The following is a 26,503-nucleotide window of genomic DNA, read 5'->3' on the forward strand; positions in this document are numbered from 1 at the left end:
GAAGGAAGGCCTGAACCTACTCCTCGGTTGCCCAGGGCCTGACTTTCCTGACCCCGTGCTGACTTTGGCCGAGGCCTCTCAGCCCTGCTGTTAGGGGCACCAGCATCCCCCAGCACTGCTGTTTCTTCCGAGCTCCCTGGTCGCTGTGGTGTAGTCAGGGTTGAGAACCACGGGGATGCTGAGCCTTCGAGGCTCCCTCCATCTCCGTTTGGGTGGGGGCGGCCCTCTTCTCGAGCCGGCCATCCTGGAGGTGGGAGAGGGGTGGCGGTGTCATGTCCAGTGCGCTGAGGGGGAAGCAGAAGCCATGGGGTGTGGGGACCTGGGATCCTGACCCTCTGATGCCTGGGCCGGGCCCTAGCATGTGTGTGTGTGCGCGCGCGCGCACACACACACACACACACACACACACACACAGGCATGAATACACGTGGACAGGCACACAGACACACACAGACATGCACACACACACACACACACACACACCCAGACATGCAAATGTGAGAACATATGGACACCCACATCAGGCTTCTGGGCCAAGGTCAGGCAGGCCACTCCTCTCTCTGGAAATTCTAGAGAATATTCTGATCCCTGGGAGCCGTGACCTCCTGAGCCAGAATGTCCAAATGGAAAGAAAACGTGGTAGGATCTTGAGTACCATGGAGTCACCCACCTGTGTCCACAACTCCTTCCAGTGTGTTCTCATAGATGATTTCGTAGAATTAAACTTAGTGCATCTTCTATGCTGCCCTCATCATTGCTCTCCCCACCCCCCCGCATTCACCCATTTTCTAGATTCATCCTGGCTCGCGTCATTGCTTTTAATTTAAAGGGAAAATAACATTCCAGGCTCTCATCGTTGCTAAGCTCTTCCTCTGTTTGGGGCAGATGCTCCGTTGCCAGTTTTTGGTGGTAATAAATGGGGCTGTTGGAACATCTTTGCACAAATGCTTCACTTTATCTTCTGGGTCGCTTCCTTGGGGTACAGCCCCCAAGCAAGTGGCTGAGTCTGAGGGTGGGAGCAGTCAGTGGGTGCCTCTTACCCTGGGGACTGCTGTTTGTGAAGAAGGCCATTTGAATTGTGAATTCAGAATTGAAATCCACAGGATTTGGGGAGTTCCCACCATGGCTCAGTGGTAACGAATCTGACTAGCATCCATGAGGACCAGGTTCAATCCCTGGCCTCACTCAGTGGGTTAAGGATCTGGTGTTGCCGTGAGCTGCAGTGTAGGTTGCAGATGTGGCTTGGCTCTCACATTGCTGTGGCTGTGGTGTAGACCCACCGCTGTAGCTCCGATTGGACCCCTAGCCTGGGAACCTCCACAGGCTGTGGGTTTGGCCCTGAAATTAAAAAAAAGAAAATAGAAATCTACAGGATTTTTTGACCACCTCATGCCCTCAGGACTGTGCAGAAACAGCGTGGAAGAGAGAAGACACAGGCTCAGGCTGTGGGTGATGTCAGGTGGCAAAAACCTGGGGTCCCATCCCAGCCTTGCCACCAATCCCCTGAGTGAGCTTGATCGAGCCCCCGCCTCTCTTTGGGCCTCAGTCTTCTCGTCTGAGAAATGAAAGGGTTGGACTGACGATGGTGGCCAGAGAGTGCCTGGTGGCCCCGGTCCCATGACTCGGCCCGGGGATGCTGGGGTGAGGCGGGGTTGCTAGGCAACAGTGTTTGTTTTTGGTTCTGATGTGGAGCTGGGACAGCTGCAAGTGCTCCTGGCTCCGGCTCTGGCTCCCGGGGGCAGCCGGCCAGGGTCCCACACAGGGCCAAGCCAGCCGCATCCGGGGGAGGGGAGCTTCCTTAGGAGGCTGAAGGGCTGTCAGCCCACCCACTCCCTCTCCTGGCCCAGTGGAGAGATGGGGGCTGCAGCTGGGTTCTGGGATCCAAGAGAAAAGCCAAACCATCCGCGGAAGCCAGTGGCATGGCATGGGGACTTACCAGGGTCCCCGTGGGGTCTTTACCTTGGTGGATCCTTACAGCTCACCCTGATTCCTGGCCTGGCAGCTCTGAGGTCAGGTCTCAGCAGCCTCTGGCCAGCAGCTCACTTTCTGGAGAATGTTCAAGTGAAATACACATTAGAGCCGAATATTTAGGTCGCCAAAGTGGTTGGGAGCCTGGTTGCAGAGCTGCCCGTGCTGCCCTGACCAGCTGGGTGGCTGTGGACAGCATGACTTCATCTCATTGGCTCTCAGTTTTCTCCTCTGCAAAGAGAGTGATGCTGTCTCGCAGGTCTGGCTGTTGGGAGTTTCGAGTGAGAACATGCACGAAAGCGCTTAGCTGGGCAGTGGCACACGGGAAGCGCTCAAGTGCCAGAGGCCATCACCTATCAGCATCGCTGCGTTTCTGTTATGGGCTCACGGGATGTGCTCGTATCTTGGGCTCAACCCTTTGGTTGGTATCGGCAACCAGCTTGGTGTTGCTGTTTGGGGCTTCCTTATGAAGGTGGATGGCATGGGTGACACTCCTGCAAGGAGGCAAGGGTTGGAGCAGCCAGTGGTGGGTGAAGGTGCCCTCCAGGCTGACTGGTGCTTGTGGGGGTGGCAATCCTTGCCCCAGGCTCAGGCCCCACCATGGTCCAGCAGACCGGCACCCAGTGTGCATGGGTGTGCAGTGAGCCTCTGTTGAGGGCTGCCTGACTGCGTGCTGTGGGTGAGGAGCCGCTTCTGGCGGGCTCGGTTCTGCACAGGTTGTGGGTTCATTCACCCAACAGCCTCCTGCCACACGGTGGGGACGGTTAGGCTCTTTAGAAACGGGGGCAGCTGGACAAAATGGGACACAGCAGGAGGGGCAGGGTGCAGACAAACCACCCAGACTCTGACCAACCTGAGAACAGGGCGCCTTTCCTCCACCCGGGGGCAGCTGGGTCACCTTGAACCCAGTGGCTCTTTGTCGAAGGAGTGAGTGAATGAATGAATGAACAAGCAGTTGGCTAAATGGGGGCTCAGAGCAGGGCGGCTATAACCAGGAGAAGCTTCACGGAGAAGCTGGAGGCTGTGCTGCCTGGAAGGGGACCCGGGGGGCCGGAGAGTGGTGCTGAGACAGGAAACAGTGTGAGAAGGTGGGAAGGGCTGTGTGTGTGGATAGGCACTGCTGGGATTTGCCATCAAATTTTTTATTTTTTTGGCTATTTCCGCGGCGTATGGAAGTTCCTGGCCGGGGATGGAACCTAAACGACAGCAGTGACAACACCAGATCCTTAACCAGCTGTGCCACAGGGGAGTTCCCTTGCCATCCAATATTTATTGAGCACTTACTATGGGCCAGCGCCTGTGCTTAGGGCTGGGGACAAAGAAACCCGGGCACACCTGGCCCCACCCCTCACGGAACCATCGTGACAGGTGATTCCAGGTGTGATAAATATAACTGCCCCAGGAGCACGTAACTGAGAGCAGAGATCCGCCCGGGGCAGCAGGACAGCTTCTCTGAGCCACAGAGGGGCTGGGGATGCGACCCGAGCTGGCATGCCGTGAAGGTGTGGCCTGAGGATGCGCGCTTTCCATCAGATGCCCTTTGGACTCTGGGCAGTTACAGTCCCCTTGGAGCTTGCAGGAAGGGGGGACCCCTCTGGGATCTCCCCCACCGCCCCCCACCATCTGGCTGTGCGAACCTCACGGCCAACAGCGGAGGCTGGAGCCCAGTTGATGTCATAAACAGGAAATTCCCCTCGAACCTCTCCCGTGTTTTCGTCTGGGCGCCACACGGAGCCATCTGGCTGTTCTCGTGTTCTTGCCTGCTAATTACACCACACGCACACAGCAGCAGTGTGCACCCTGCTTCATCCCACCTCTCCCCTGCCCCTCCCTCCCAGGGCTGCAGCGCCTCCGCACCCCCCCAACCCAGGAGCCTTGGGACCGTGGAGAGAGAGCTGGGGGTGGGGGCGGGATAGAAGGGCTGCCCGGATCCCCAAGGCCTCCGGGTCCTGTCCGGCCAGCCCCAGACCTCACGGCTGCTGCTTTACCTGTTTCCCAAGTCTCGTCCAAATGGGGTGTGCTCTGCCTGGGCTAGGATCTCAGGGATACAGAGGCAGAGAAGACGGATGGAGGTGTGTCTTCTCGGGGCCCACAGGTGACAAGTGGTCACAAGCCAGTGTGGAGAGGGCTGCTGTCGGGAGGGCTCTGCAAGCCTCAGCTTGGCCACGTGTAAGGTGCAGCCGCCCTTCTCCCCATCTCCTCTCTTGTGGTCCAGCGAGCAGAGTCCCATTCGAGGAGGTGACCTGGGCTTGTCATGAGAAAGACAAGGTGCCTATTTTATTGTTGAGAATTGCTTCCACTTTTGGAAGGTGCATTATTATTGTTTTTTTTTTTTTTCCAGAAGCTTCTATGTCCTATCCTTTTAAGGGTTTGGTGAGGGAGGGAGTTAAGGGTCCCATGGTCTCTGGAGTTCTTCGGAGACCTAGAAGGCGACCTCTGAGATAAAGGAGTCCAAAGCTGCCTTTTCAGCCATAAAGAAAATGGGGTTCAGAGATGTTGTTTGCCCTGCCTGAGGTTGCACAGCACGTCTGTAACAGAGGTGGACCCCAGATCCAGAACTCCAGGTGCCCAGCCTGGACCTCTTTCCACTGACCCACATGTCCCTGCTTGGCTCGTCGAGGTTTGCAACAAAGTCCCCCGTGTGCCGGCCCCAAGTGTGATTGGATATGTATGTTTCAGCCGCAAATGGATCTGTCTTGTGTTTGGTGGATGTCAACGTTAATTTAAAAAAACAGAAAGAAAGAAAATCTGGATAAGAAAAGCCAAGCTAGGGGAGCGAGCCATGCAGGGGAAATGTTTACTTGCCCCTGGGACAAACAAGCATCTGTGTGGTGTTTTTTCCCCTTTTTCTTCCACTTTGGAAGGTGGATGGGGGCTGTGGGCGAGCCCGCGGGCATGTTGGTGGGGGCGGGGCAGGGGCCAGGGTTTTTATTTACAGCAGGGCCGTTTATTGAGCACTTAACTACGTCCAAGGGACCGTGGGCTTTGCATCGCGTCACTTCATTCGTGCCATCTCCTGTGACCCAGACGAGGACCCTGTGGCTTAGGGAGATAGGGTCCTTGGTCTGAGATCAGCCTGCAAGAATGACAGCGGGGGCCACTTGCTGTCAAAACGCTGCTCCCATCAGCTCAGCTCGGCTGCTTCTCAGGGCAGGGGCACTTGCCTGTGTGCTGGGGCAGTGTTCCCAAGGGGTGGACCCCTGAGGGTCTTGGTATAGCCCCCCCCAATCAGGGGCTCTGGGCGGGGCCTGGGAATCTGTATGTTTCACATAGAGCTGGGAGGTTCTGATAAACCTGCCCTACAAGGGGGAATTGCCTGTGAGAGCTGAGGGTGTGTGAGCCTGTGGCCCAGGAATCCTGCTCCAGGGCCTGGGGGACACGTGTATCAGTGTGCAGAGAACTCTGCTGGGGAGAGAAAGAATGAAGGAAGGAAAGAAGGGGTGAGGGAGGAAAAATCTAAATGCTTTCATGTCTTCCAGAAAGAGAGCAGTTGACTAAGTTATGGTGTGATGGGAGTTTCTGCCGTGGCACAGTGAGTTAAGGATCTGGCCTTGCTGGAGCTGTGGCATAGATCACAGCACTGGCTCAGATTTGATCTCTGGCCCAGGAACTTCCATATGCCACAGGTATAGCCAGAAAAGAAAACAAACAAACAGATAAATTATGGTATGATCACACAAAGTCTACCATACGACAGTGAAAAATGAATGAAATAGACCCACATATATCCACCTGATGCCGTTATATTAGAGTTTTAGACTGTGCGCACCTGTATCATGTATTGCTGTGGATGCACCGTCATCACCATGGTAACAGATGACCTTTGTGGAGTAGGTGCCTCTGTTCCAGGCACTGATGCGAATTAGGTCTTTCAGTTCTCTGGACAACCCCGTGAAGCGTAAGCACTGCTGCTGTTTCTTTTCTCCAAAAGGAGACAACTGAGGCACAGAAAGGTTAAGTGACTTGTCCAACCTCACACAGCAAGCACATGGCAAAACAGGGTCCAACCCAGTTGGCCCAGGTTAGCTCTTGGGTTCTAGAGGCTACTGCCCAGCGCATCATTCACAGTGGTCCTCAGAGAACTTGCTGGATGCTCAGAGCAAACTGGAGGAGGGGGTGCTAGGCAGGGGGATTATAACCCTGCTTTACAGAGGGGGAGGCAGAGGACCCGCAGGGCCAAGCTGGTGGCCTGAGGTTGCACAGCGGGTGAGCTGGCCTCAATGCCGACCTGTTTGGTGAATGGATGCCCAGCTCTTTGCTTGTAGCTGCTTGGGAGCTGTGGGCTGCTGTCATCCTTGTTTTGCAGAGGAGGAACCTGAGGCTCAGCAGACAGGGGGCGGGGGCCAGGGCTGGAGCCCAGCTGTACCCCGATGAGCACAAGTGGGGGAGGCTGGCCCTTGGGATCCCCCACCCCCATGCCGGCTGCCTGTGCTTGGGGCCAGCTGGGGCCAGTGGCCGCAGCTGCCCTCTCAGGTCTACGGGGGCAGGGGCTGCACGGAGCCAGCACATATGGGCCAGTGATGTCATGTCTACAGGGCCCCCCTGGGGTCCAACCCAGCTGCAGGAGCCTGGCTAGGGGTGCCAGATCCCTGTGGGATGGGGCCAGGTGACTTCAGCCAGGTGGGCGGGATTGGGGAGGGCTCTGATGGGGACCTCTACCCCTTCCTCCTGAGGGCCCCACATAGTGCTGGACAACGGGACACCAAAAAGCCCTGGATTTGGAGTCTGTTGGGACCTGGGACTTAGAGGGCCTCCGCAGCTTCTTCCTGCAAGCCATGGGGGGTGGGGGCTCCAAGTGAGACCTCCCCTCCCGTCTCAGGCAGGGTCAAGGGATGGTAGGTGTGTGCAGTAGACGAGTGGGTGTTACTGCAATCAAGTGCCAGGCCCTGGGCTGAATGCCACATGGAATCTGTTCATCAGCCCCAGCCCCAGGACTTCTGAATATGCCCATTTTACAGATGAGGAAATGGGGGCGGAGGGGCTTGCTTCATCCAGCTAGGAAGGGTTCAGAGTCAAGCCTAGGCTGAGGGACTCCTGGTCCAGTGCTCTTAAGCTATGACCTGGTGGTTTGGGGAAGTGGAGGCGGGGCAGAGGGAGGAGTGAAGGACAGCTCCGTCCGAGCGGGCTTCCTGGAGGAGGCAGCTGGTTCAAGTGGGGTCTCAGGGCCTTTCCAGCGGAGATGGGTTTGGTTAGGGTCTCACCAGTGCCCTTCCCACCTGCAGGCATCGTCTCCTCCCGTCGGGCTCCCTGTATCTGGCCCAGGCTCAGGTCACTGATGGTGGCCTCTACAAATGCACAGCCAGTAACCCTGCAGGGTCCGTGGCTCGGAACTACATCCTTGGGGTGCAAGGTAGGGCTCTGGCTGGCAGCCTCTGTCTCAGCCCCTCCCCCACCCCCAACGCCTGCTTTCGTGGGCCCCTCGGCGCTCCTCCCCCATCTCCACGCCAGGCTCTGGCCCCCCTTCGTGGCCCTCCAGTGTTCCCTGCGTCAATTCTATTTCCTGTCTTTCTCAAACCCCATCTCTCCTTCTCATCTCCTTTTCTCCCTCTTCTGTACCCCGTGGTTGGGCCCAGAGAGGCCGTTCAGAAGCCCCCTGAGAACAGAGGGCAGGACCCGTGGTCGTAGGGACTTGGGGGCTGGGAGGGGGACCCACAAAGGGGGTTCTGGTTTCTGGCCCGGGTGGGGGCCCAGGAGTGGGCGTTGACCTGGGTGTCCAGGTCCTGTGCACAGAAGCCAGCCCACAGAGCCACTCCCCCAAGGAGTCACCTAAGACGGGGGTCCGCCGACTACAGCCCTCAGCCACCTCTGGCCTTCCTGCCGTGTTCACAGAGCCAACGCATGAAGGATGATGTCCCCATTTTTAGTGACTGCCGAAACAGAGACAATTAGTGTTCTATGGCAGGTGAACAGGATATGAAATTCAAGGTTCAGTCTCCATAGATACAAGTTTTATTGGAGCGCCACGACACGTGTTCGGTGACTTATGGTCTGTGGCTTTCACACTGTCATGCAGAGCTGAGCGGTTGAGATAGAGCCCAGCTGGCCCGCGCAGCCTGAAATAATGATTCTCTGGTCCTTTACCGAAAAAGCCAGCCCCTGATCTAATCTGATCTAAGCGAACTCCCCATTGTACAGGCGGACAGGCTGAGGCTCAGAGAGGTGGGGCTCAAAGCTTTGCTGTGGGTTTGCAGGAGCGTTGTGAGAAGCAGTGAAACAGGGTGACGAGCAGGGCCTCGGCCTCGACAGAGCGGGGTTTGAATTCGCACTCTGCCACCGACTGGCTGGGTTTCCTTAGGCCAAGTGCTTGGCCTCTCTGAGCCGGGGTTTCCTCTTCTATAAGGTGGGGGCGATATTGCCCATGCCGTAGTTGTCAAAAGGGGTATCAGTGACGTCAGGCCCTCAGCACAGTAGACACTGTTGCTGTTTTCATCAAGTGTTGCTAGGGGGGTGGCGTTTACCCTCTGTGCCCCTGTACCAAGGCTCTGGGCTTGGGGTGGGAGAGCCAGGCTCTGCCCCAGGGCCAAGTTCCCACAGGTGCTCTTACCTTCAGGTTCCTGCTCTGAAGCTAGGAAGGGGGTGGGTGTCCTCTGCTTCCCCCAAGGGGCCAGGACACTTGTCCCAGAATTCTCCTGGGCTCACCCAGTCTGGCCCCCCTAGAAGCCACCTGGATTCCTGGTCATACAGACCCAGGCTTAGGGCCGGTCCAGCTCCCATCAGCCGACAGTGTGGGTGACTCTGGCCAAGTCACGTGACCTTTCTGAGCCTCAGTTTCTTCATCTGCAAAATGGGCATCACCCAGCCCCTGGGAAGGACCAGAGGAGGTGGAGGGTGGGAGAGTGACTTGAAGACACAAATGCGGAAGAAACGAAGCCCATAATCCTCCCACCCCGGGGAAGGGAGGGCGCTGGGAACCCCGAGAGTGAGTCTAGCTGCAGCATCTTAGGCACCACTGTGGGCCAGGCTCTATGCTGCCTGCTCTGGCACCATGTCTCATTTCCTCCCAGGCTGGAGGATGGGATGCAAGGAGGGAAACCGAGGCTCTGGCCACTGCAGCGTCCTGCGGCTGCCAAGGGGCAGGGCTGGGATTTGAACCTCCTCTTCTGTGTGTGCTGCCCCCTTGCTGAGTCAGTCCTGCCGCCTCCTGGGCCTCAGTGTCCCCACCGGGCACCGAGATGGATGTTGCCCAGCTGGTGGTTCTCAAACGGTGTAAGTGGGTGGGGGTGGGGAGGGAAATAGGCTGAGTGATTCTTTGATGACAGCACCTGTGCGCAGGCCAAAGGCTGACCCTGCTCACTCTTGGGGGGTCCCCGTGGGGTGTCCTGTGGCCGTTTCTTGACAAAACCAGGAGCCATCAGCCTTAGATGGCCCCAGATGACTGGATGGCACCGTCCAGCCAGCAGGCTGGCCTCTCTGTGGGTCTGGGCTTTGTGACTGCCTGCCCCCCTGTGGGGTCCCTGGCCTTGACCCCCGCTCCCCGGGACCCTGTCAGTGCCCCCCCAGGTGCAGCCGGGCCCTCGGATCCTGAAGGTGCTGGTGGGAGAAGCTCTGGACCTGAACTGTGCGGCCAAGGGCAGCCCGGAGCCCCAGCTGACCTGGTCCAAGGATGGGGTGGCCCTGCAGGGCGGGGAGCCCGAGGGCTCCGTCCACTTCACCGCCATCCAAACTGCCGACGCCGGGACGTACCGCTGCGAGGCCTCCAGCAGCGCTGGGGCGGACGCCTGGGAGCTGGAGCTCAGGGTGCTGGGTGAGTCTGTCCTGAAGCCCAGCGCGCCTCCTCCCAGCTCCCTCCGCAGCAGCCTGGGCTTCGGAGCGGCCTGGACCTTTCGTTCCTCCCAGCTCCATCCTGGGGAGGCGGGTGCTGCTGGCGCCCCGGGGTGGTGATTGAAGGGCAGGCACCTGGGCTCCGGTCCAGCTTCTCCCATTTTCCAGCTGGACAACTATCAGACAGTCATTTACTGTCTCTGACCCTATAAAATGTGTCCAGTAACGTGTGAGGGCTCAGTGAGAGAGCGCGTGTGAAATGCCTGGTGCGTAAAAAGCTCTGGATCCTCGGGGCCAGCACTTTCCCTATTGTGAATATGAAGCACACGCGGAAGGCTGCTCCTGGAGGGGAGGGGAGGACAGGATGATCCTGGGCTCGGATCCTGAGCCCGTGGGGTCGTGCGAGGCCCAGGTGGCTGTTCTGTGGGCCACCCTGAGGGAGGTGAGCCGGTGCCACCGGCTCTGACTCGCCCTGAGGCTGAGGGTGGAACGCGAGGCTTGCATCCCCTTTTTCCGGCTGGGTTCTGGATGGCAGTGCCCTCTCTGCTGGCCTTGGGATCCCGAGGGGAGCACCAAGCTTCGGGTTTGGGGGTGTGAGTGTGGCCACATTCCTCCCACCAGAGCCGCCGCACTGGGGGGCCGATGAGACCAGCGGTCTGTTGGAGAGGGTGGCCGGAGAGAACGCCACCCTGCCGTGCCCTGCCAGAGGTGAGGCTGGGCCCTGGGTGGGCTGGGCAGGGGACAAGACCCACCCACATCCAGCTCCCTGGGTCACGCATTATGGGCAGCGCCCGTGGGTATGGAGTTATGGGGTCCCCAGTCCTGTCCGCGGCCATGCTGAGCACTTCGTCCCATCCCAACCAGATAGGATGGGTATTAGCATTAGCTCCTTTTTCAAATTAGGGGCAGTCTAGGCCCAGAGGGGTTAAGCAGCTTTCCCAAGGTCACACAGCCAGAAGGTGACTTGCAAAGCATGATGTGCCTGGACCCCAGCCTCTAGTGCCCTTTAAGCCCAGGGCCCCTCTGCGCCTGGACATGGTAACAGCCCAGGGTCCTAGGATCAGTGCTTAGTGGCCCCAGACCTCACAGCAGCTACGGCACAGTGTGGGGCTGAGATAGCCACCCTGGCCAGCTGCCCGGGGCTGGGTGGTCACCCCTTCCTTTCTGAGCCTCAGTCGTCTCAGCTGCACAGTGGGGTCACACGCATCCCTCCACCGGGGCTGCTGTGAAGGTCCCGTGGACAGTAGGGGTTTTAGGTCCCAGCCCGTGCCTGGTGCATAGTGGGGTGCACGGTTGAATGGATGATTCTGCCTCGCTGTGAAACCTCCCTGCGGCTCCGGCAGGTGCTGCTTTCTGCCGGAGTTGCTTCCTTAGGCTTCAGGCTCTTCTGGGACAGGGGACGTGCTGACTCCCTGTGCACAGATGGAGCTTTCTGAAAGGGCCGGTGTCTGGGGTCTACGGAGCTAGTGGCAGCTAACAAAAAGCCTGGAAGAAGAAAGGAAAGCTGCTTCTAGTCTCCTCTTCTCTTCCATGTGCCACGGGGCCCAGGGAAGTCCTTGGAACCAGACCAAGGGAGAGGCAGGTAGGAGGCAGGCTTTTGGGAGCCCTACGCTCACCTGGAGAGGCAGTTGTACAGTCCTTGACCAGGGCGCCACCTGGTGTCAGTATCTGGTAATAGCAAGCAGCCTTGAAGGTGCTCTCGAGAGGTGGGACCACAGCCACTGCCCCCCCAACATCCCTGATCAGCCAGGGGCTTCTCCTCCTTAAGCCGGGTTGGCATAACCCAAGCTCACCATTAAAACTGCCTCAGCCCGGCCAGCGCCTGCCCCACGGGCTGCCCTTGGCCTTTTCCCTTCAAGCAGGGAAGGGAGAAATCACAGGGCACCAGGGACTGGCACATGGGAGCCCTGGTACCTGCAGTGGGTGGCACCATCCTCCTCCTGGTACCTGGAGTGAGACAGAGGCCGGGAGCCTCCCCACCAACTTGCTGGTGATTGTGAACAATCATTGCCTCTCTTTTGGCCCCTGCGAAGTGGGCATGAGGGAGTTTCCATTGTGGCTCAGTGGGCTAAGAACCCGACTAGTATCCATGAGGATGCGGGTTCAATCCTTGGCCTTGCTCAGTGTGTTAAGGATCTGGCATTTCCGTGAGCTGTGGTGTGGGTCGCAGATGTGGCTCGGATCTGGCATTGCTGTGACTGTGGTGTAGACTGGTGGCTGCAGCTATGATTTGACCTCTAGCCTGGGAACTTCCATATGCCACAGATGCATCCCTAAAAGAAAAATAATAATAATAAAAAGGGTGTGGGAAGTGATTTTCAGTGAGAGCTCTGAGTCCCCTGGCTTCCCCCCATCACAGAGCATTGGTGTAGGCCTGTGGTTAGAGCTCATTTAGGGGCTAGATGTCTTGCACTTAAAAAAAAAAACTCCAGGGTTCAAAGCTCAATGCCCCACCAGGCCAGCAGCTCTGAAGTCCTGGCCTCTGGATGGTGGGAGAATGGGCTGGGGTCCTCTGGAGAAGCTGAGGAGCTGGGAGGGGCATGTGTGCATGTGGGCTGTGTGTGTGTTCACCCATGTGTCCCCACAGTGAGGAGCAGACCCCTGGCAGTGGGATCCTCCAGGGGGCATCCTGGCAGAGCTGCGGGTCAGGGCTGCCCTGATCCTGAGGTCGCTCAGCAAGTCCGCAGAGCAGAGGCTCAAGTAACCCAAGCCCTGCTGTGACTGCTGAGTGCCGTGCCTCATGGGCATGGGTGCTGTTTGGAAGGCTAGGTCATTCTTCAACACAGATCTGAGGACCTACTCTGTGCCAGGCAGCTGTTCACTGTGCACCCACTGTGCCCCAGGCCACGTGAGCCAACAGTCTGGTGGCAGAGCCAGGCGCTGGAGAGTCCAAAGTGAGGAGTGTTGGACGAGAGCATGCTGGGGATTGCGGCGCTCACGGTGGGGATGGGGGGTGTGGCCACCAGTGCCCGGCCCTGTGCCTGCGAGAGGAAGCGCAGGCCAGGCCAGATGGCACCTCCACCGTTTATGCATTGAGTTGATGGGACGATAGGGTGCTGAATGCAGCAGGTTCGTTCCTTTCTGTGGCACCTACTATGTGCCAGGTACTGGGCTTGCAGCTGGAATTGCAGCAGGGAACAAAGCGAAGACCCTGGACCTTGTGTGTGTGAGGGAAGACAGGCAATAGACTGAAAACATTGTCTAAAAGAGGTGCATCTTGGGAGTTCCTATTGTGGCTCAGCGGATTAAGGACAGGACGCTCTCTCTGTGAGGATGTGGGTTCAATCCCTGGCCTTGCTCAGTGGATTAAGGATCTGGCATCACCGCAAGCTGTGGCATACGTCATGGATGCAGCTTGGATCCAGTGTTGCTGTGGCGCAGGCTGGCACCTGCAGCTCTGATTGGACCCCTAGCCCAGCAACTTCCATATGCTGCAGGTGCAGCCGTTAAAAAAAAAAAGAAAACGTACATCTTATGTATGTTAGAAGGTTGGAGATGATGGGCAAAGAGAAAAAGAGGGCAGGTAAGGGATTGGGCATGCTGGCGGGGATGCAATTCCAGATGAGGCAGGGCCTCTGGGAGGGAACCAGAAAAGCCTCTGTCCCCTGTGCGCATGGCCCAGGGGCCACTGGGAGGCCATGTGGACGCATAGGACCGGGTGGGGAGGCGGCGGGTGTCTGGGCATCTGCAGCTCCCAGGGGTACTCCTCCAGCCCTGTGGGCAAGGAGGTGCCCAAGGGCCTCCCCTCACCAGAAGGTCAGTGCCATTTGCACAGGGGTGGGGGCAGTGCAGATGTGGACGGGGAAGGGGCCAGGGTGTTCATGCTCGTGACTCTGTGCCCTGCCAGGGACGCCCAAGCCGCAGGTCACATGGCGGAAGGGCCCGTCCTTGGAGCCTGTGAGTGGCCGGCCGGGCCTGGCGGTGCTGGAGGAAGGCTCGCTGTTTCTGGACTCGGTTTCTCCCACCGACGGCGGGGACTACGAGTGCCAGGCCACCAATGAGGCGGGCTCTGCATCCCGGAGAGCCAAGCTGGTGGTCCATGGTGAGCTGGGATCCTGGAGCTGAGGGATGGCTGGTACCCCAGGCTGCCTAGGTGGGGCACTGAGAACTCACCTCAGGGGAGGCTGCAGGCCCCTTTTCACCCACTCCATACCTGTCAGCAAAGGCTTGAGGGTGAAGGGAGAGTGGCAGGTTGCAGGGCACCCCCTTCCCCAGGGAGACCCCCACGGAGGCAGTGTACGAGAGGAACCTGGAAATCCATACATGGCTTTAAAATGGTCTAGAAGTGCGAGTTCCTTTTGTGGCTCAGTGGGTTACGAACCCGACTAGTGTCCTTGAGGATGTGGGTTCGATCCCTGGCCTTGCTCAGTGGGTTAAGGATCCGGCACTGCCCTGAGCTGTGGTGTAGGTCACAGACGTGGCTCGGATCCGGCGTTGCCATGGCTGTGGTGTAGGCTGGTAGCTGCAGCTCCGATTCGACCCCTAGCCTGGGAACCTCCGTATACTACAGGTGTGGCCCTAAAAATAAAAAAAAAAAAATATGGAAGGTCTAGTAGTGAATTTCTTTTAGAATGTGCAGTGGTGGCCATGCAGAGTCCCGAGGTCACCTTGTGTTATAGCTGCTGAAACTACCCGGGGCTCTTGTTCTTCCCATCAGCAGGGGGCGCTTCCTCCAGCTCCTGGACCCCGTTACCCACCCATCCATGGTGCTGTAGGGAAGGGGAGCCCTTCCCTCCCCTTAACTCAGGCTCATGGAGGAAGTGGGAGAAGCCGCTTTAATGGTTCCTACTGGGCCACCTTCCGCCTCCCCGTGGGCAGCCTCTCGGCTTCCATAATGGCAGGTGAACTGGCCTGGGAAGCTGGTTTCAAAGACATCCCCAGCCCCACCCTCAGGGATTTCGGCTGGGGGACCCTCCTAGGTGACCATGACAGCAGCCTGGGTATCGAGCTGGGTGGATCCCCATCTGATAAAGCTGAATGTCGGAGAGAGTGGCCCTGTTCCTGGGCACAACCAGGGCGAGGTCCCAGGGCCGGGCTGCTGTGGCCATTCCCAGGTCCATGTGGCTCCTGATGGCCAGACCCGGGACTGGGGCGGGCATCCTGGAACCCCAGAATCTGGAAGGGGAGGGGGTTAGGGCTGCCTCACCGGGTCGGAGAGAGTGGCCCAGACAAGGTCTGGGTGGCCGTGGCTGTCCCTGGGGAGGCGGCAGCTCCTCTGCTTCTCCTTGCTCCCAAGTGCCCCCCAGCATCCGGGAGGACGGGCGCAGGGCCAACGTGTCAGGCATGGCCGGCCAATCCCTGCGGCTGGAGTGTGACGCACATGGCTTTCCAGCCCCTGAGATCACGTGGCTCAAGGATGGGCAGCTGGTGGGTGTCCCCGGGGGTGGACGTGCTGCGGGTGGGATTTGGGTAGGGTACAGGCCTTCTGGGGGGTTCCTACCTGCACCAGGTGTGGTGGGGGCATATGACAGGGTGATAGGTGTCTTTAGGGCTGCTCTGGGGTTCAGGGCGGTGGAGGACTGTGGTCCCACAGTGAAGCCTGGACGCCTGCATGGATGAGAGGGCACGGCCCTGTTCTCAGAATCAGAAGCCCTGGGTTCTGGTCTCCAACCAGCTTCCCTGGGCCTCAGCTTCCTCTTGCTGCTGATCTGGGTGTGCAGCCCGACCCCACCCACCAGCTCCCTCTGGCCTCTTCTGCCCAGATCCCCGAGGTGGGCAGCCACCGCCTCCTGGATGGGGCCCGGGCCCTCCACTTTCCCAGGATCCAGGAGGGCGATTCCGGCCTCTACTCCTGTCGGGCAGAGAACCAGGCGGGGACCGCCCAGAGGGACTTCGAGCTCCTCGTGCTCAGTGAGTGAGGCCTGAGCCCCCCCAGCTCCCACATGTGTCTGGTCCCTTTTAGGTGGTGGTGGTGGGGGAACTGCCTGCTGGGAACCAGAGGCAGAGAGGCCCGTGGCAGATATGCTCACGGGGCTGTGGGGCAGGCATCAGATAACCATATCGTTGACCCTGTAATTAGGGTTTGCATTATGTGCACAAGAGGCTACACAGAGCAGGGCCCCATCCAGCCAGGGGTTCGGGGGCAGGGTGAGCAGGCAGGGGGCCAGCACAGGCAAAGGCCCTGTGGCCAGTGGGGCTTGTAGCACTGGACAATTTTTTTCACCCCCCCACCCCTCTCGTCCCCAGTCCCACCTTCCGTGCTTGGAGCCGGGGCTGCTCAGGAGGTGCTGGGCCTGGCTGGTGCAGGGGTGGAGCTGGAGTGCCAGACCACGGGGATCCCCGCTCCCCAGGTGGAATGGACCAAGGACGGGCAGTGAGTGACCCCCCCGGCGGGTAGCGTGGGCGTGGAGCGCTAGGTGGAGCGGGGCTCTGGGGAGGTGGGACTCTGCTGGGTGGGGGCTTGACAGGCACTGCTGGAGCCACGCAGGGCCCCGGGCAGAGGGCAGCTGGGGGCACCCTCACCCCAACTTGAGATCACTCAGGCAGGGTTTCGCCGGGCAGGGTTTTCTCAGCACTCAGCCAGCCTTCTTTTCATTTTTAAGAGTATTTTTATTTTAAGACATTTTTAAAGGACTAACATGACCTTCATCGTATTCCAAAGTCGCAAATCAGCAGCACTTCGTACTTCCGCTGTGAGGCACTGCGGTCACCTCTGTCGACTTCCAGAGTGTTTCATTGTCCCCAAAGGAGACCTGTACCCATGAGCAGTCACTCCCCTGTTCCTCCCCCGCCCATAGCCCCTGGCAGCCACTCAAATGCTTTCTGTCTCTAGATTTCATATAAATTTCCCGCAGTCATACATACGCGGCCTTTCGTGTCTGCGCCTTTCACTTAGATACGGTTTTCGAGGTTTGTCCACCTTCTAGCAGGTTTTGGAACGTCACTTCTTTTTTTTTTTTTTTTTTTTTTTTGCGTTTTAGGGCCCCACCCACGGCACATGGAGGTTCCCAGGCTAGGGGTCCAATCGGAGCGACCGCTGCTGGCCTGCCTCACAGCCACAGCAACGCAGGATCCGAGCATCGTCTCCGACCTACACCACAGCTCACGGCAACACCAGATCCTTAACCCACTGAGCGAGGCCAGGGATCGAACCCGCAACCTCATGAGACCGTCACCTCTTTTAACGGCTGAATAATAAATATTCCATCATAGGGATGGACCACATTTTGTTTATCCCTTTATCTTTGATGCGCACGGGGTGGTTGGCACCTTTCAGGGACTGAAGCGTCCAGCCTTCCTTTTCCCGAGCGGCAGGCTCCGTCTGTACAGCCGCCCCCGCCAGCACCTCGGCCTCACTGGCAGTCTTTTCTTGGCCATCTTTCCAGACCTGTCCTTCCAGGGGACCCTCGCGTCCAGCTCCAGGAGGACGGCCAGGTTCTCAGAATCACCAGCACTCACCTGGGGGATGAAGGGCGGTACCAGTGTGTGGCCTTCAGCCCAGCTGGCCAGCAGGCCAAGGACTTTCAGCTCAGAATCCACTGTGAGCCCAGCCCCTTCCCGGCCCCCCACCACGGGCTGCCCGCTGCAGGGAGGGAGATGGAGGGCAGAAATGGGGGTCTCTAAGGAGTGAGCCCCCTATCCAGTAAACGTGGGGGCGGAGGCAGGACAGAGGGACTCTGGCCCAACGTTTCGCAAATCCCATTGTCCCCTCCTGAGCTTCACAAGTCTTACTCTTCCTGATACCAACTCAGGATGGTGGTTACTTTGGATCAAGTCCCTTTTCTTTACACCAAGACACACTGATTTCAAAGAATGTTTAATGCCTCGAAGGGAAGCGGGAACCAGGGTCGCTTGGCCTTCGTGGGAGGAAGCTGTGAAAACACGTACAACCAAAGTGGGATGTTGGAAGCCCTCAGGTGTGAGCTGCCCACGTGTGGTCAAGAGGGCAGCGTAGAAAGTTCTAGAAAAGTTACAAACAGAGTCTCAGGGAACACCCCTTCCCCTTTGTCCTCATTGGACTGGAAGGAGGTCTGGGAAGGTTGTGGCTATTCCCTCATGCGATGCCCTGAGGGTGACCTTGGGTACCACCTACAGTGTGTGACCTGTCCTCTGGGAAACCCTGATCCCATTTTACAGACGGGGAGACTGAGCCCTAGAGAGGGGGGGTGACCTATGAGGGTCCTACAGCGAGTTAGAGGCCCAGTGGGGTCCAGAGCCTGACCTGCGGCCCCTCCCCCACCTTGTGCTCCTCTCACGAAGGCCGGGCTTGCCCCCTATGTCAGCAGGTCCCTGGGCCGTCTCTCCCACCTGTCCCCAGAGCCCTGCCCCTCGCCCATCCCTGCAGTAGACGCCTAGGACATGTTCAGTGCTTGCGGCCTCGAGGGAGGGGCCACCAGCCGCCTCTGTGCGGGGCAGGCTCCCTATGACTGCCCTCCGCCCCCCGCTGTCCTCAGCACCTCCCACCATCTGGGGATCCAATGAGACAAGTGAGGTGGCTGTCGTGGAGGGCCACCCCGTGCGGTTCCTGTGCGAGGCCCGAGGAGTGCCCACACCTGACATCACCTGGCTCAAGGACGGGGACCCCCTGCTCCCCAGTGCCGAGGCCGTCTACACCAGGGGCGGCCGGCAGCTGCAGCTGGAGAAGGCCCAGGGCTCAGACGCTGGCATCTACACCTGCAAGGCCAGCAACCCTGTGGGCGTTGTTGAGAAGGCCACCAGGCTGGAGGTTTACGGTGAGCGGCCAGGGGTCTCGGCAGGGACAGCGGACCCCAGCGGTGGGCGGTGGGAGGGACTCTGGGCCGTGGTGGCCTCCGTCTGTCTCTGGAGACAGAGGATAAGGGATGGAGGGACCCAGGGAGAAGGGTTATCCCGGCTCATCCAGGAAACAGGCCGGGAGCAGGAGGGCCGGTCCAGGGGCCCAGGCGGAGCCAAGTCCAGGATCCAGGTCCCCCCTGGTGATTTCACATTTCATGCAACTATGCCCAGACCCCCCAGCCCCCCGACCACCACCCATCATTGCCTGCTCTTCATTGATGGCTCACGCAGTCCAGGCCCGCTGGGGCTCTTCACAGTGCCAGCTCCTTTAATCACGGTCCAGGGACGAGGGCCCTCATCTTCCCACTTGGGGGTGAGTGTAGTGGGCCCTGGGCTTGGCCCAGGTCACCCCGAGCAGAAGCGACAGGACCTGTAGGAGGACTGTAAATCCTGCACTCAGCATTGGCCTGTCTTGAGGGCTTGGCTCTGAGGATGCACCGACTCAGAGGAAAGGGTTGGGGGGGGGGAGGGGTCTGGGCAGGTGATGGTTCAGAGGGCAGAATGCAGGCCAGCGGGTTGGTGTCTTCCTGGTCCCTCCCGAGGAGTCAGCTTTGGGCCGCTGGTCCCCAAAGATGCTAAGGGCTTGGATGCTGGAGCCCTGGGGAGCTCAAAGGGAAGTTGGGGCGTGTGCGGTCTGTGGGCAGCCTCTGAGGATGAGCCCAGCTGCCAACGTCGGGATTCTCCTTCGGGGATCTGAGGACTTCCTGGAAACTGAATGACAAGTGCACGTGTGTGTTTTCTTCCTTTTTCTTTCATTTTTTTCTTTTTGCTTTTTAGGGCCACGTCTGCGGCACATGGAATTTTCCAGGCTAGGAGTCCAATCGGAGCTGCAGCTGCCGGCCTACACCACAGCCACAGCAACTTGGAATCCGAGCTGAGTCTGCCACCTACACCAAGCTCACAGCAACACCGGATCCTTAACCCACTGATCGAGGCCAGGGATCAAACCCATGTCCTCATGGGTACTAGCTGGATTCATTACCACAGAGCCAAGACGGGAACTTCTCAGTACGTTTTCAGGGTGGCAGCTTGTGACCCCAACAAAGCTGAGAGGCCCATCTGGGCCCTTCATCGCCCCATGTTCCTTGGCAATGGCTCTGTGGGCTCTGCAATTTGGGGGCCCTCCCTAAGGGTAAGAGAGGAGCCCCCTTTGGGTACCCCTTGGCCATCGCTGGCTGAGTGAGGAGCCCCCACAGGCGAGGATTTCCTCAGGCCACAGAGGGGACCAGTAAGAGCCCATCACTTTGAGTTCAGCAGATATTGAGACCTACTGTGTGCAGGTACTGGAGACACACAGAGACGTGCATAGTTCTGCTCGGGATGTGCTCCCTGGGATAGTGGGCCGTAGGAGGGAGGAGGCGGGGGGGGGGGGAGGGGGTGGGGCTGCTGCCAAGGGGTGGAGGAGGGAGAGGGTGCTTCCAGCCAGGGGTCTCTGGGAGGCTCCCCGGAGGAGGTGATGTGCAAACAGGGGTTGCAGCTATTGGGGGGGGCAGCATTTCACACGGGGAGGGACGAGGGAGGGGCTTCATCAGGCTGCTGGTCCCTGAGCAGCCCCCATGCCTCTTCCCTAGTCCCGCCTGCCATCGAGGGGGCTGGTAGAGGGCCTCACGTGGTGAAGGCCGTGGCTGGGAGGCCCTTGGCACTGGAGTGTGTGGCCCGAGGCCGCCCACCCCCCACCCTTTCGTGGCACCACAAGGGGCTGCCCGTGACGGAGAGCAACGGGACGTGGCTGGCGGCGGGCGGCAGCGTGCTGAGCCTGGAGAGCCTGGGGGAGGCGTCCGGAGGCCTGTACAGCTGCGTGGCCAGCAGCCCGGCTGGGGAGGCCATGCTGCAGTACTCCGTGGAGGTGCAGGGTAAGCCCGGGCCTGTCCCCCCAGGGTCCCTGGGGCTGGGGACCCCTCCTTTCCCACCTACTGTGTGTGGAGGGGATGGAAAGTGGGGGAGAGGTGACCGGTGCCCTGAATTGCAGAAGACAGATAAGGAGACAGATGAGGACATTGTGACCTAGTCGGGGGCCCCGGGATCAAGGGCCAGGTCACCCAGGATAAAAGACAGTGCTCTGACTTCCAGGAGGTGCTCCTGGTCACTGACGTGGACATCTATGGAGAATTCCCTGGGGCCCAAAGCTGGGTGGTGGGCGCTGGTGCCGGGGACGCGCTGTCGGGGGTGGGACCCTTGCCCGCTTCTCCCATTCCATGGATACTTCTCGGCTATTCACTCAGATAAAGCCGGGAACAGGCAGAAGGGGCTCCTGAGCGCTGGCTCTCGGGGGGAGGTCAGACATTGGATAAAGAGACCAAGCCCATGAGGAGGCTGGGGGCGGGGGCACTCACCTGATCTTGGGTGGTCCTGGAAGGCTACCTGGCAGAGGGACCATTTATGGGAGGACTGGAAGGGTGAGATGAAGCTTGGGCCTTGCTCTGGCAGCACTGGGACTTGGGAGGGCTGTAGGCTGGGGTTTTCTGAGCTCCAAACCCTCAATGGTGACTCCTGCTTGCAGTGGCCCCACAGCTCCTGGTAGCTGAAGGCTTGGGCCAGGTGACCACTCTCGTGGGACAGCCCCTGGAACTTCCTTGCCAGGCCTCAGGCTCCCCTGTGCCCACAGTCCAGTGCGTATGGGGTGATGTGGGCTGGACCTGGGGGGCTGGGGGCGGACGGAGAGGGCACACTTTGGGGTGGGTGGGGAGTATGCTTCCCAGGAGCATGAAAAAAAGGCCACCCAGCCAGGGATGTGAGAGCAGGAGCGATGCTGCCAGGCCTCTTGGCTCATCCTGTCACCCCCACCCTTTCCTGGCCTCAGGCTGACCTGTTCCCCTGCCTACACCCTGTAGGTGGCTGCAGAATGGCCGTCCTGCCAAGGAGCTGGCTGGGGTGCAGGTGGCCTCACAGGGGACCACACTGCATATTGACCACGTGGAGCTGGGCCATGCGGGCCTCTTCGCCTGCCAGGCCACCAATGAGGCGGGCACTGCTGGGGCCGAGGTGGAGTTATCTGTGCACGGTGAGCGGGGCCTGGGGTTCCAGGGCCATGGCAGCCCGAGATGCCCAGTGGGTGAAGCCAGACAGCCATGGTCATCTGTGCCTTTGGCAGGCCTGGTAGACATGGGTAGGGCATAGAGCTGGTCATCTCTGGATGACATTTCTGGGCCAGACTTCCCAGCTCCCCAAGGAGACATGGCCATGAGAAGGTGGTCTCAGCTGCGCACCACACTTGTCAATCGCCCAGACCACAGGCCTTCCATCACGCCCGCCTCCTCCCCCAACCCTCACGCTTGCTCTCTTTACACTCAGCACCCTCACCTTCATTCAACTCCTTAAGTAGACGGGCTCCCTTACCACCAAGCCTGCAAATGCTGTTCCCTCTGCCTGGAACATTCTTCCTCTTCCTCTTTGCCTGCTTAGCTCCTTCCTATCTTACAAGTCTGTCCTAAAAGCACCCCTTCTTCCAGGAAGTCCTCCTTGATTCCACCATGGTTATAATCTGCACTGCCCAGCCTCTCGTGGCCATATCCCCACTCACTGTATTGGGGGTTGCTTATTTGGTTGTTCATCTCCACTGCCCAGCTGGGGAGCTCTGAAGGCACCACAGAGCTTTCTCTGCTGTGTCCCTGTGCCTAGTGCAGTGTGGGCACTGAGTAGATGCTGTCTATGACATATTCTTGGATGATGGGTGATGGATGGATGATGGATGGATAGTGGATGGATGGATGGATGATGGATGATGGATAGATGGAGGAATGATGGATGGATGGATGAAGAATGGAGGGATGATGGATAATGGATGGATGGATGATGGATGGATGGATGAAGAATGGTGGATCGATAATGGATGGATGGATGGATGATGGGTGCATAATGGATGGATGGAGGGATGAGGATGGATAAAGGATGGATGATGGATGGATGGATGGATGAATGATGGGTGGATAATGAATGGAAAGAGGAATGATGGATGGATGATGGATGGATGGATGAAGAATGGAGGGATGATGGATAATGGATGGATGGATGACGGATGGATGGATATGAATGGTGGATCGATAATGGATGGATGGATGGATGATGGATGGATGATGGATGGATGGATGAATGATGGGTGGATAATGAATGGAAAGAGGAATGATGGATGGATGATGGATGGATGGATGAAGAATGGAGGGATGATGGATAATGGATGGATGGATGACGGATGGATGGATATGAATGGTGGATCGATAATGGATGGATGGATGGATGATGGATGGATGATGGATGGATGGATGGATGAATGATGGGTGGATAATGAATGGAAAGAGGAATGATGGATGGATGATGGATGGATGGATGGATGGATGTATGAAGGATGGGTGGATAATGAATGGAAAGAGGAATGATGGATGGATGATGGATGGATGGATGGATGGATGTATGAAGGATGGGTGGATAATGAATGGAAAGAGGAATGATGGATGGATGATGGATGGATGGATGGATGGATGTATGAAGGATGGGTGGATAATGAATGGAAAGAGGAATGATGGATGGATGATGGATGGATGGATGGATGGATGGGAGAATTTTAAAGGGAAAGACTTGCTCTGCTGGCTCCCAGTCTGGTGCTCTTCCCCCTAAGGCCATATGTTTGGAGGGCTGGGGGCAGGCTAGAGGCCAGATTTGCAAGGCTACACCCTTGCCTCCCAGGCACTGAGGAGGTTTCTGGGTACTCCCTACACCCCTCCTGACCCTGACCTTTCTCTCCCTGCCTCTCTGCCCAGAGCTCCCATCAGTGGTCATAGCCGGGGGTGAAAACATCACAGCCCCTTTCCTGCAGCCTGTGACCCTCCAATGTGTGGGGACTGGGGTGCCTACCCCCAGCCTCCGCTGGTGGAAGGATGGGGTGGCCCTAGCAGCCTCGGGGGGGAACCTGCAGGTACGTGTGAGGGCCCCAGGGATGGTGGGCCAACCTTGCGGAGGTGGAGGGGCTGCTTTTTAGGGGCCCTGGTGGCCTGGGGGCAGGATGAACAGAAGCCACTCATCCTGGAAATGCTCAGCAGACCCTGGGGTGCCGGGTCTGCAGAGCCAAGGGCGCTCTCAGCCTTGTCCAGGTCCCCAGAGTTTCAGCTGCCAGGGGGAGAAAGTGGAGGGAGGAGAGAATCCCCACAATCAGAGGGACCCCCTGAAATCGGAATAGGTGGCTCAGAACTCCCCCCGCCAGAACCCAGCTTGTGCCCACACCTACGTCTCCTTCCCAGGGGGTCAGCAGCAGCCTGGCCACTCGCCACGTCCCAGTGTTGCTCCGGCTACCTGGGTCCCGCTCACATCCCTGGCACATGCCTTTTCTTCCTCTTCTCTGCCCAGATCGAGAAGGTGGACCTGCGGGACGAAGGCATATACACGTGTGTCGCCACGAACCTGGCCGGGGAGAGCAGGAGGGACGTGGCGCTCAAGGTGTTAGGTGAGGATGTGGGTGGAGGCGGAGCCCAGGCCCGGGTGGTGGGTGATTGAGGGGCCCGCAGGGCTGCCCTGGGGGTCAGGGAGGGCTCAGGTGCTAAAACCAATGTCACGGACTTACATGTTGAAAGTCATTTGCTCTGTGGCCCCTTTGGGGTTGCTTTCCGCCGGATCATCAGTGGACAGCCTTGTTCGCATGCATGTTTATCTTTGCTTGTCTTATTTATTTTGAGGTTCACGCTGTCCTTGTGTCTGTGGGCAAATCCCTGCCCTCGTCACGCTGCGTGACTCCCTGGGCCCATCTGCCCACCCGTGTTCTTGGGCTTGGTTCAGGAGTGGAGTTTCATGGTCAACGGACACGAGCTGTTTTGGGGGGGCCGTGCTGCCCCTGGAAGGCTGGGGAGGGGCACAGAGCTGGCACCCACAAAGCCGGGGGTCTCCTTATCTCCCCTAGTGCCCCCCAATATTGAGCCGGGCCTGGTCAACAAGGCAGTGCTGGAAAATGCCTCCATAACCTTGGAGTGTCTGGCTTCAGGAGTGCCCCCTCCTGGTAAGACCCCTCCTCTTGGCTGAGAGCCGCCTCCAGCCAACCCCTGTTCCCCATCTAAAGAGGCCGGCCAGCACCCCAGGCACTGCTCAGGCTGCGGGCAAAACAGGCCGGACTCAGCAGGCCTTGTCTTCTCTCTTCCACGTTCCCGTCTTCTGTCTCAACAGCTGTTTATCCAAGGCCATTGCTCACCAGGGCCTTTGCACTGGTGTCTGAGACACACCTGCAGGGTTTCTGCTGAGTTTGCAGCATGGTGGGGTTGCCCTGGTACTGGCTGGGGGCAGGAACCAGGACCTCCCTGTCGCCGTCCTTCTGGGTATCCTCTCTAGACCAGCAGTTGAGGAAGGGGCCGGGAGCTGGGGCTGGGTGCGAGTGCTCGGCAGACAGGATGCGCCCGGGAAGAGGGTCCCTTTCCTGTTCCCCGCCTGAACCAGGTCAACCCTGCTTTGCCTGGGCTCTCGAGCCCTTTGCCCTCTCCCTTGAGGGAACCCCATTCTGGGACGAGCCCTGGCAACATGTAAGGAAGCTGAACAGGTGGTTGGTCCATCCTTAGGAGGTTGCTGTGTTAGGATGTACCATGTTCTCCTCCAAACATCTCCCTTATGAGAGGTCTTCTGGCAGGGGAGGAGGTGACGGGGCTGGCCTGGCACTGACTCTCCTTGCTCCTGGTTGCCCCAGCCTACATCCCTCTGTGCTGTTGGTTCCATCTGACAACACTGCCCTGTTCGGCCCCAACCTCCTGGAGAACGCTGGCTTTCTCCAGTGGCCGAAATAAAGGCACCCCATGTGGCCACCCTGGAAGCCCCTCTCGGATGCCCGTGACACAGGTACAGTCTGGTGGGCTGGCCGGGTCCCTTGCACCTCTCTTCTTTTTTCCAGATATCTCCTGGTTCAAGGGCCACCAACCTGTCTCTGCCCGGAAGGGAGTGACGGTATCCGCAGATGGGCGAGTTCTTCTCATTGAGCGAGCCCGGTTTTCTGATGCTGGGAGCTACCGCTGTGTGGCGTCCAACGTGGCCGGCCGCACAGAGCTGCAGTATGGCCTGCGGGTCAATGGTGAGCTGCCCTGTGACTGAGGGATCCTTGTCCCAAATGTTGTCTCCCATCCATTTGTCTCTCAGTCTGTTCATCCATCCATCATCCACCCTTCCACCCATCATCCATTCATCCATCCTTCCTTCCATCCATTCATTTCCATCCACGCATGGAAACACTCAACCGTCCATCTGTTGATCCAACCACCCATCCAGTCCCCTGCCCATCGGCCCACCCATCTCACCATTCACCCTACCATCCATCTGTTCAAGCATCCATGTCTCCGTCGACCCATCTTCTATCCAAGCACAGTGGTTGAGTATGGAGATACTGCAGACTTGGTTCCAGACAACTGCATTAGAGCAAATATCGAAATAAAGAAAGTCATATGAATCTTCTGGTTCCCCAGTGCGTAGAAAAGTTATGTTTTACATGAATTTGAAGTCTGTTAAGTGTGCAATAGCATTATGTCTAAAAAATGTACATACCTTAATTTAAAAATACTTTATTGCTAAAAAATATGAACCATCTGAGCCTCTGGTTGAGTTATAGTAGGGACAGCAAAGATCAGGAGTTCCTGTGTGGCTCAGTGGTTAACGAACCTGACTAGCATCCATGAGGACGGGAGTTCGATCCCTGGCCTTGCTCAGTGGGTTAAGGATCCGGTGTTGCCGCGATCTGGGGTGTAGGTTGCAGATGCAACTCGGATCCTGCATTGCTATGGCGGTGGTGTAGGCTGGCAGCTACAGCTCCAATTAGCCCCCTAGCCTGGGAACCTCCATATGCCGTGGGCACACCATAAAAAGACAAAAAACCAATGATCACAGATCTTCATAATAAATAGAGCAATAGTGAACATTTTGCAATATTTCAAGAATTAGCAAAATGTGATACAGAGACCTGAAGTGAACAAATGCTGTTGAAAAAATAGCCCCCATGGACCTGCTCGAGGCAGGGTTGCCACAGACCTTCTGTTTATAAACAAGCAAACAAACACACCATGCAACA

At 58.3% G+C, this 26,503-nt stretch overlaps 1 protein-coding gene across 6 annotated transcripts in view; it reads left to right on the top strand.

Moving 5' to 3' along the window:
- The window catches only part of HMCN2 (hemicentin 2), a 160,893-nt gene that overhangs the window by 63,790 nt on the left and 70,600 nt on the right, over window positions 1-26,503 (top strand). For 4 of the 6 annotated variants that reach the window (XM_084998456.1, XM_084998477.1, XM_084998460.1 and 1 more), the window contains exons 23-38: window positions 7,191-7,318; window positions 9,458-9,712; window positions 10,351-10,437; window positions 13,577-13,771; window positions 14,966-15,096; window positions 15,432-15,579; window positions 15,916-16,042; window positions 17,055-17,209; window positions 18,123-18,401; window positions 20,055-20,336; window positions 20,984-21,092; window positions 21,315-21,484; window positions 23,238-23,392; window positions 23,821-23,917; window positions 24,368-24,463; window positions 25,340-25,516. In XM_084998456.1, coding sequence (XP_084854582.1) covers window positions 7,191-7,318; window positions 9,458-9,712; window positions 10,351-10,437; window positions 13,577-13,771; window positions 14,966-15,096; window positions 15,432-15,579; window positions 15,916-16,042; window positions 17,055-17,209; window positions 18,123-18,401; window positions 20,055-20,336; window positions 20,984-21,092; window positions 21,315-21,484; window positions 23,238-23,392; window positions 23,821-23,917; window positions 24,368-24,463; window positions 25,340-25,516 — 2,591 coding nt within the window. The remainder of the gene's footprint in view (window positions 1-7,190; window positions 7,319-9,457; window positions 9,713-10,350; window positions 10,438-13,576; window positions 13,772-14,965; window positions 15,097-15,431; window positions 15,580-15,915; window positions 16,043-17,054; window positions 17,210-18,122; window positions 18,402-20,054; window positions 20,337-20,983; window positions 21,093-21,314; window positions 21,485-23,237; window positions 23,393-23,820; window positions 23,918-24,367; window positions 24,464-25,339; window positions 25,517-26,503) is intronic. The other 2 variants (XM_084998464.1, XM_084998471.1) reach the window with 1 other exon arrangement.

Source organism: Sus scrofa, chromosome 1 (genome assembly GCF_054392235.1).
Source record: "Sus scrofa isolate SSC_HxYL_T2T_F1_AM1 chromosome 1, Sscrofa_HxYL_maternal_Yorkshire_Landrace_v2.0, whole genome shotgun sequence".
NCBI lineage: Eukaryota > Metazoa > Chordata > Mammalia > Artiodactyla > Suidae > Sus > Sus scrofa.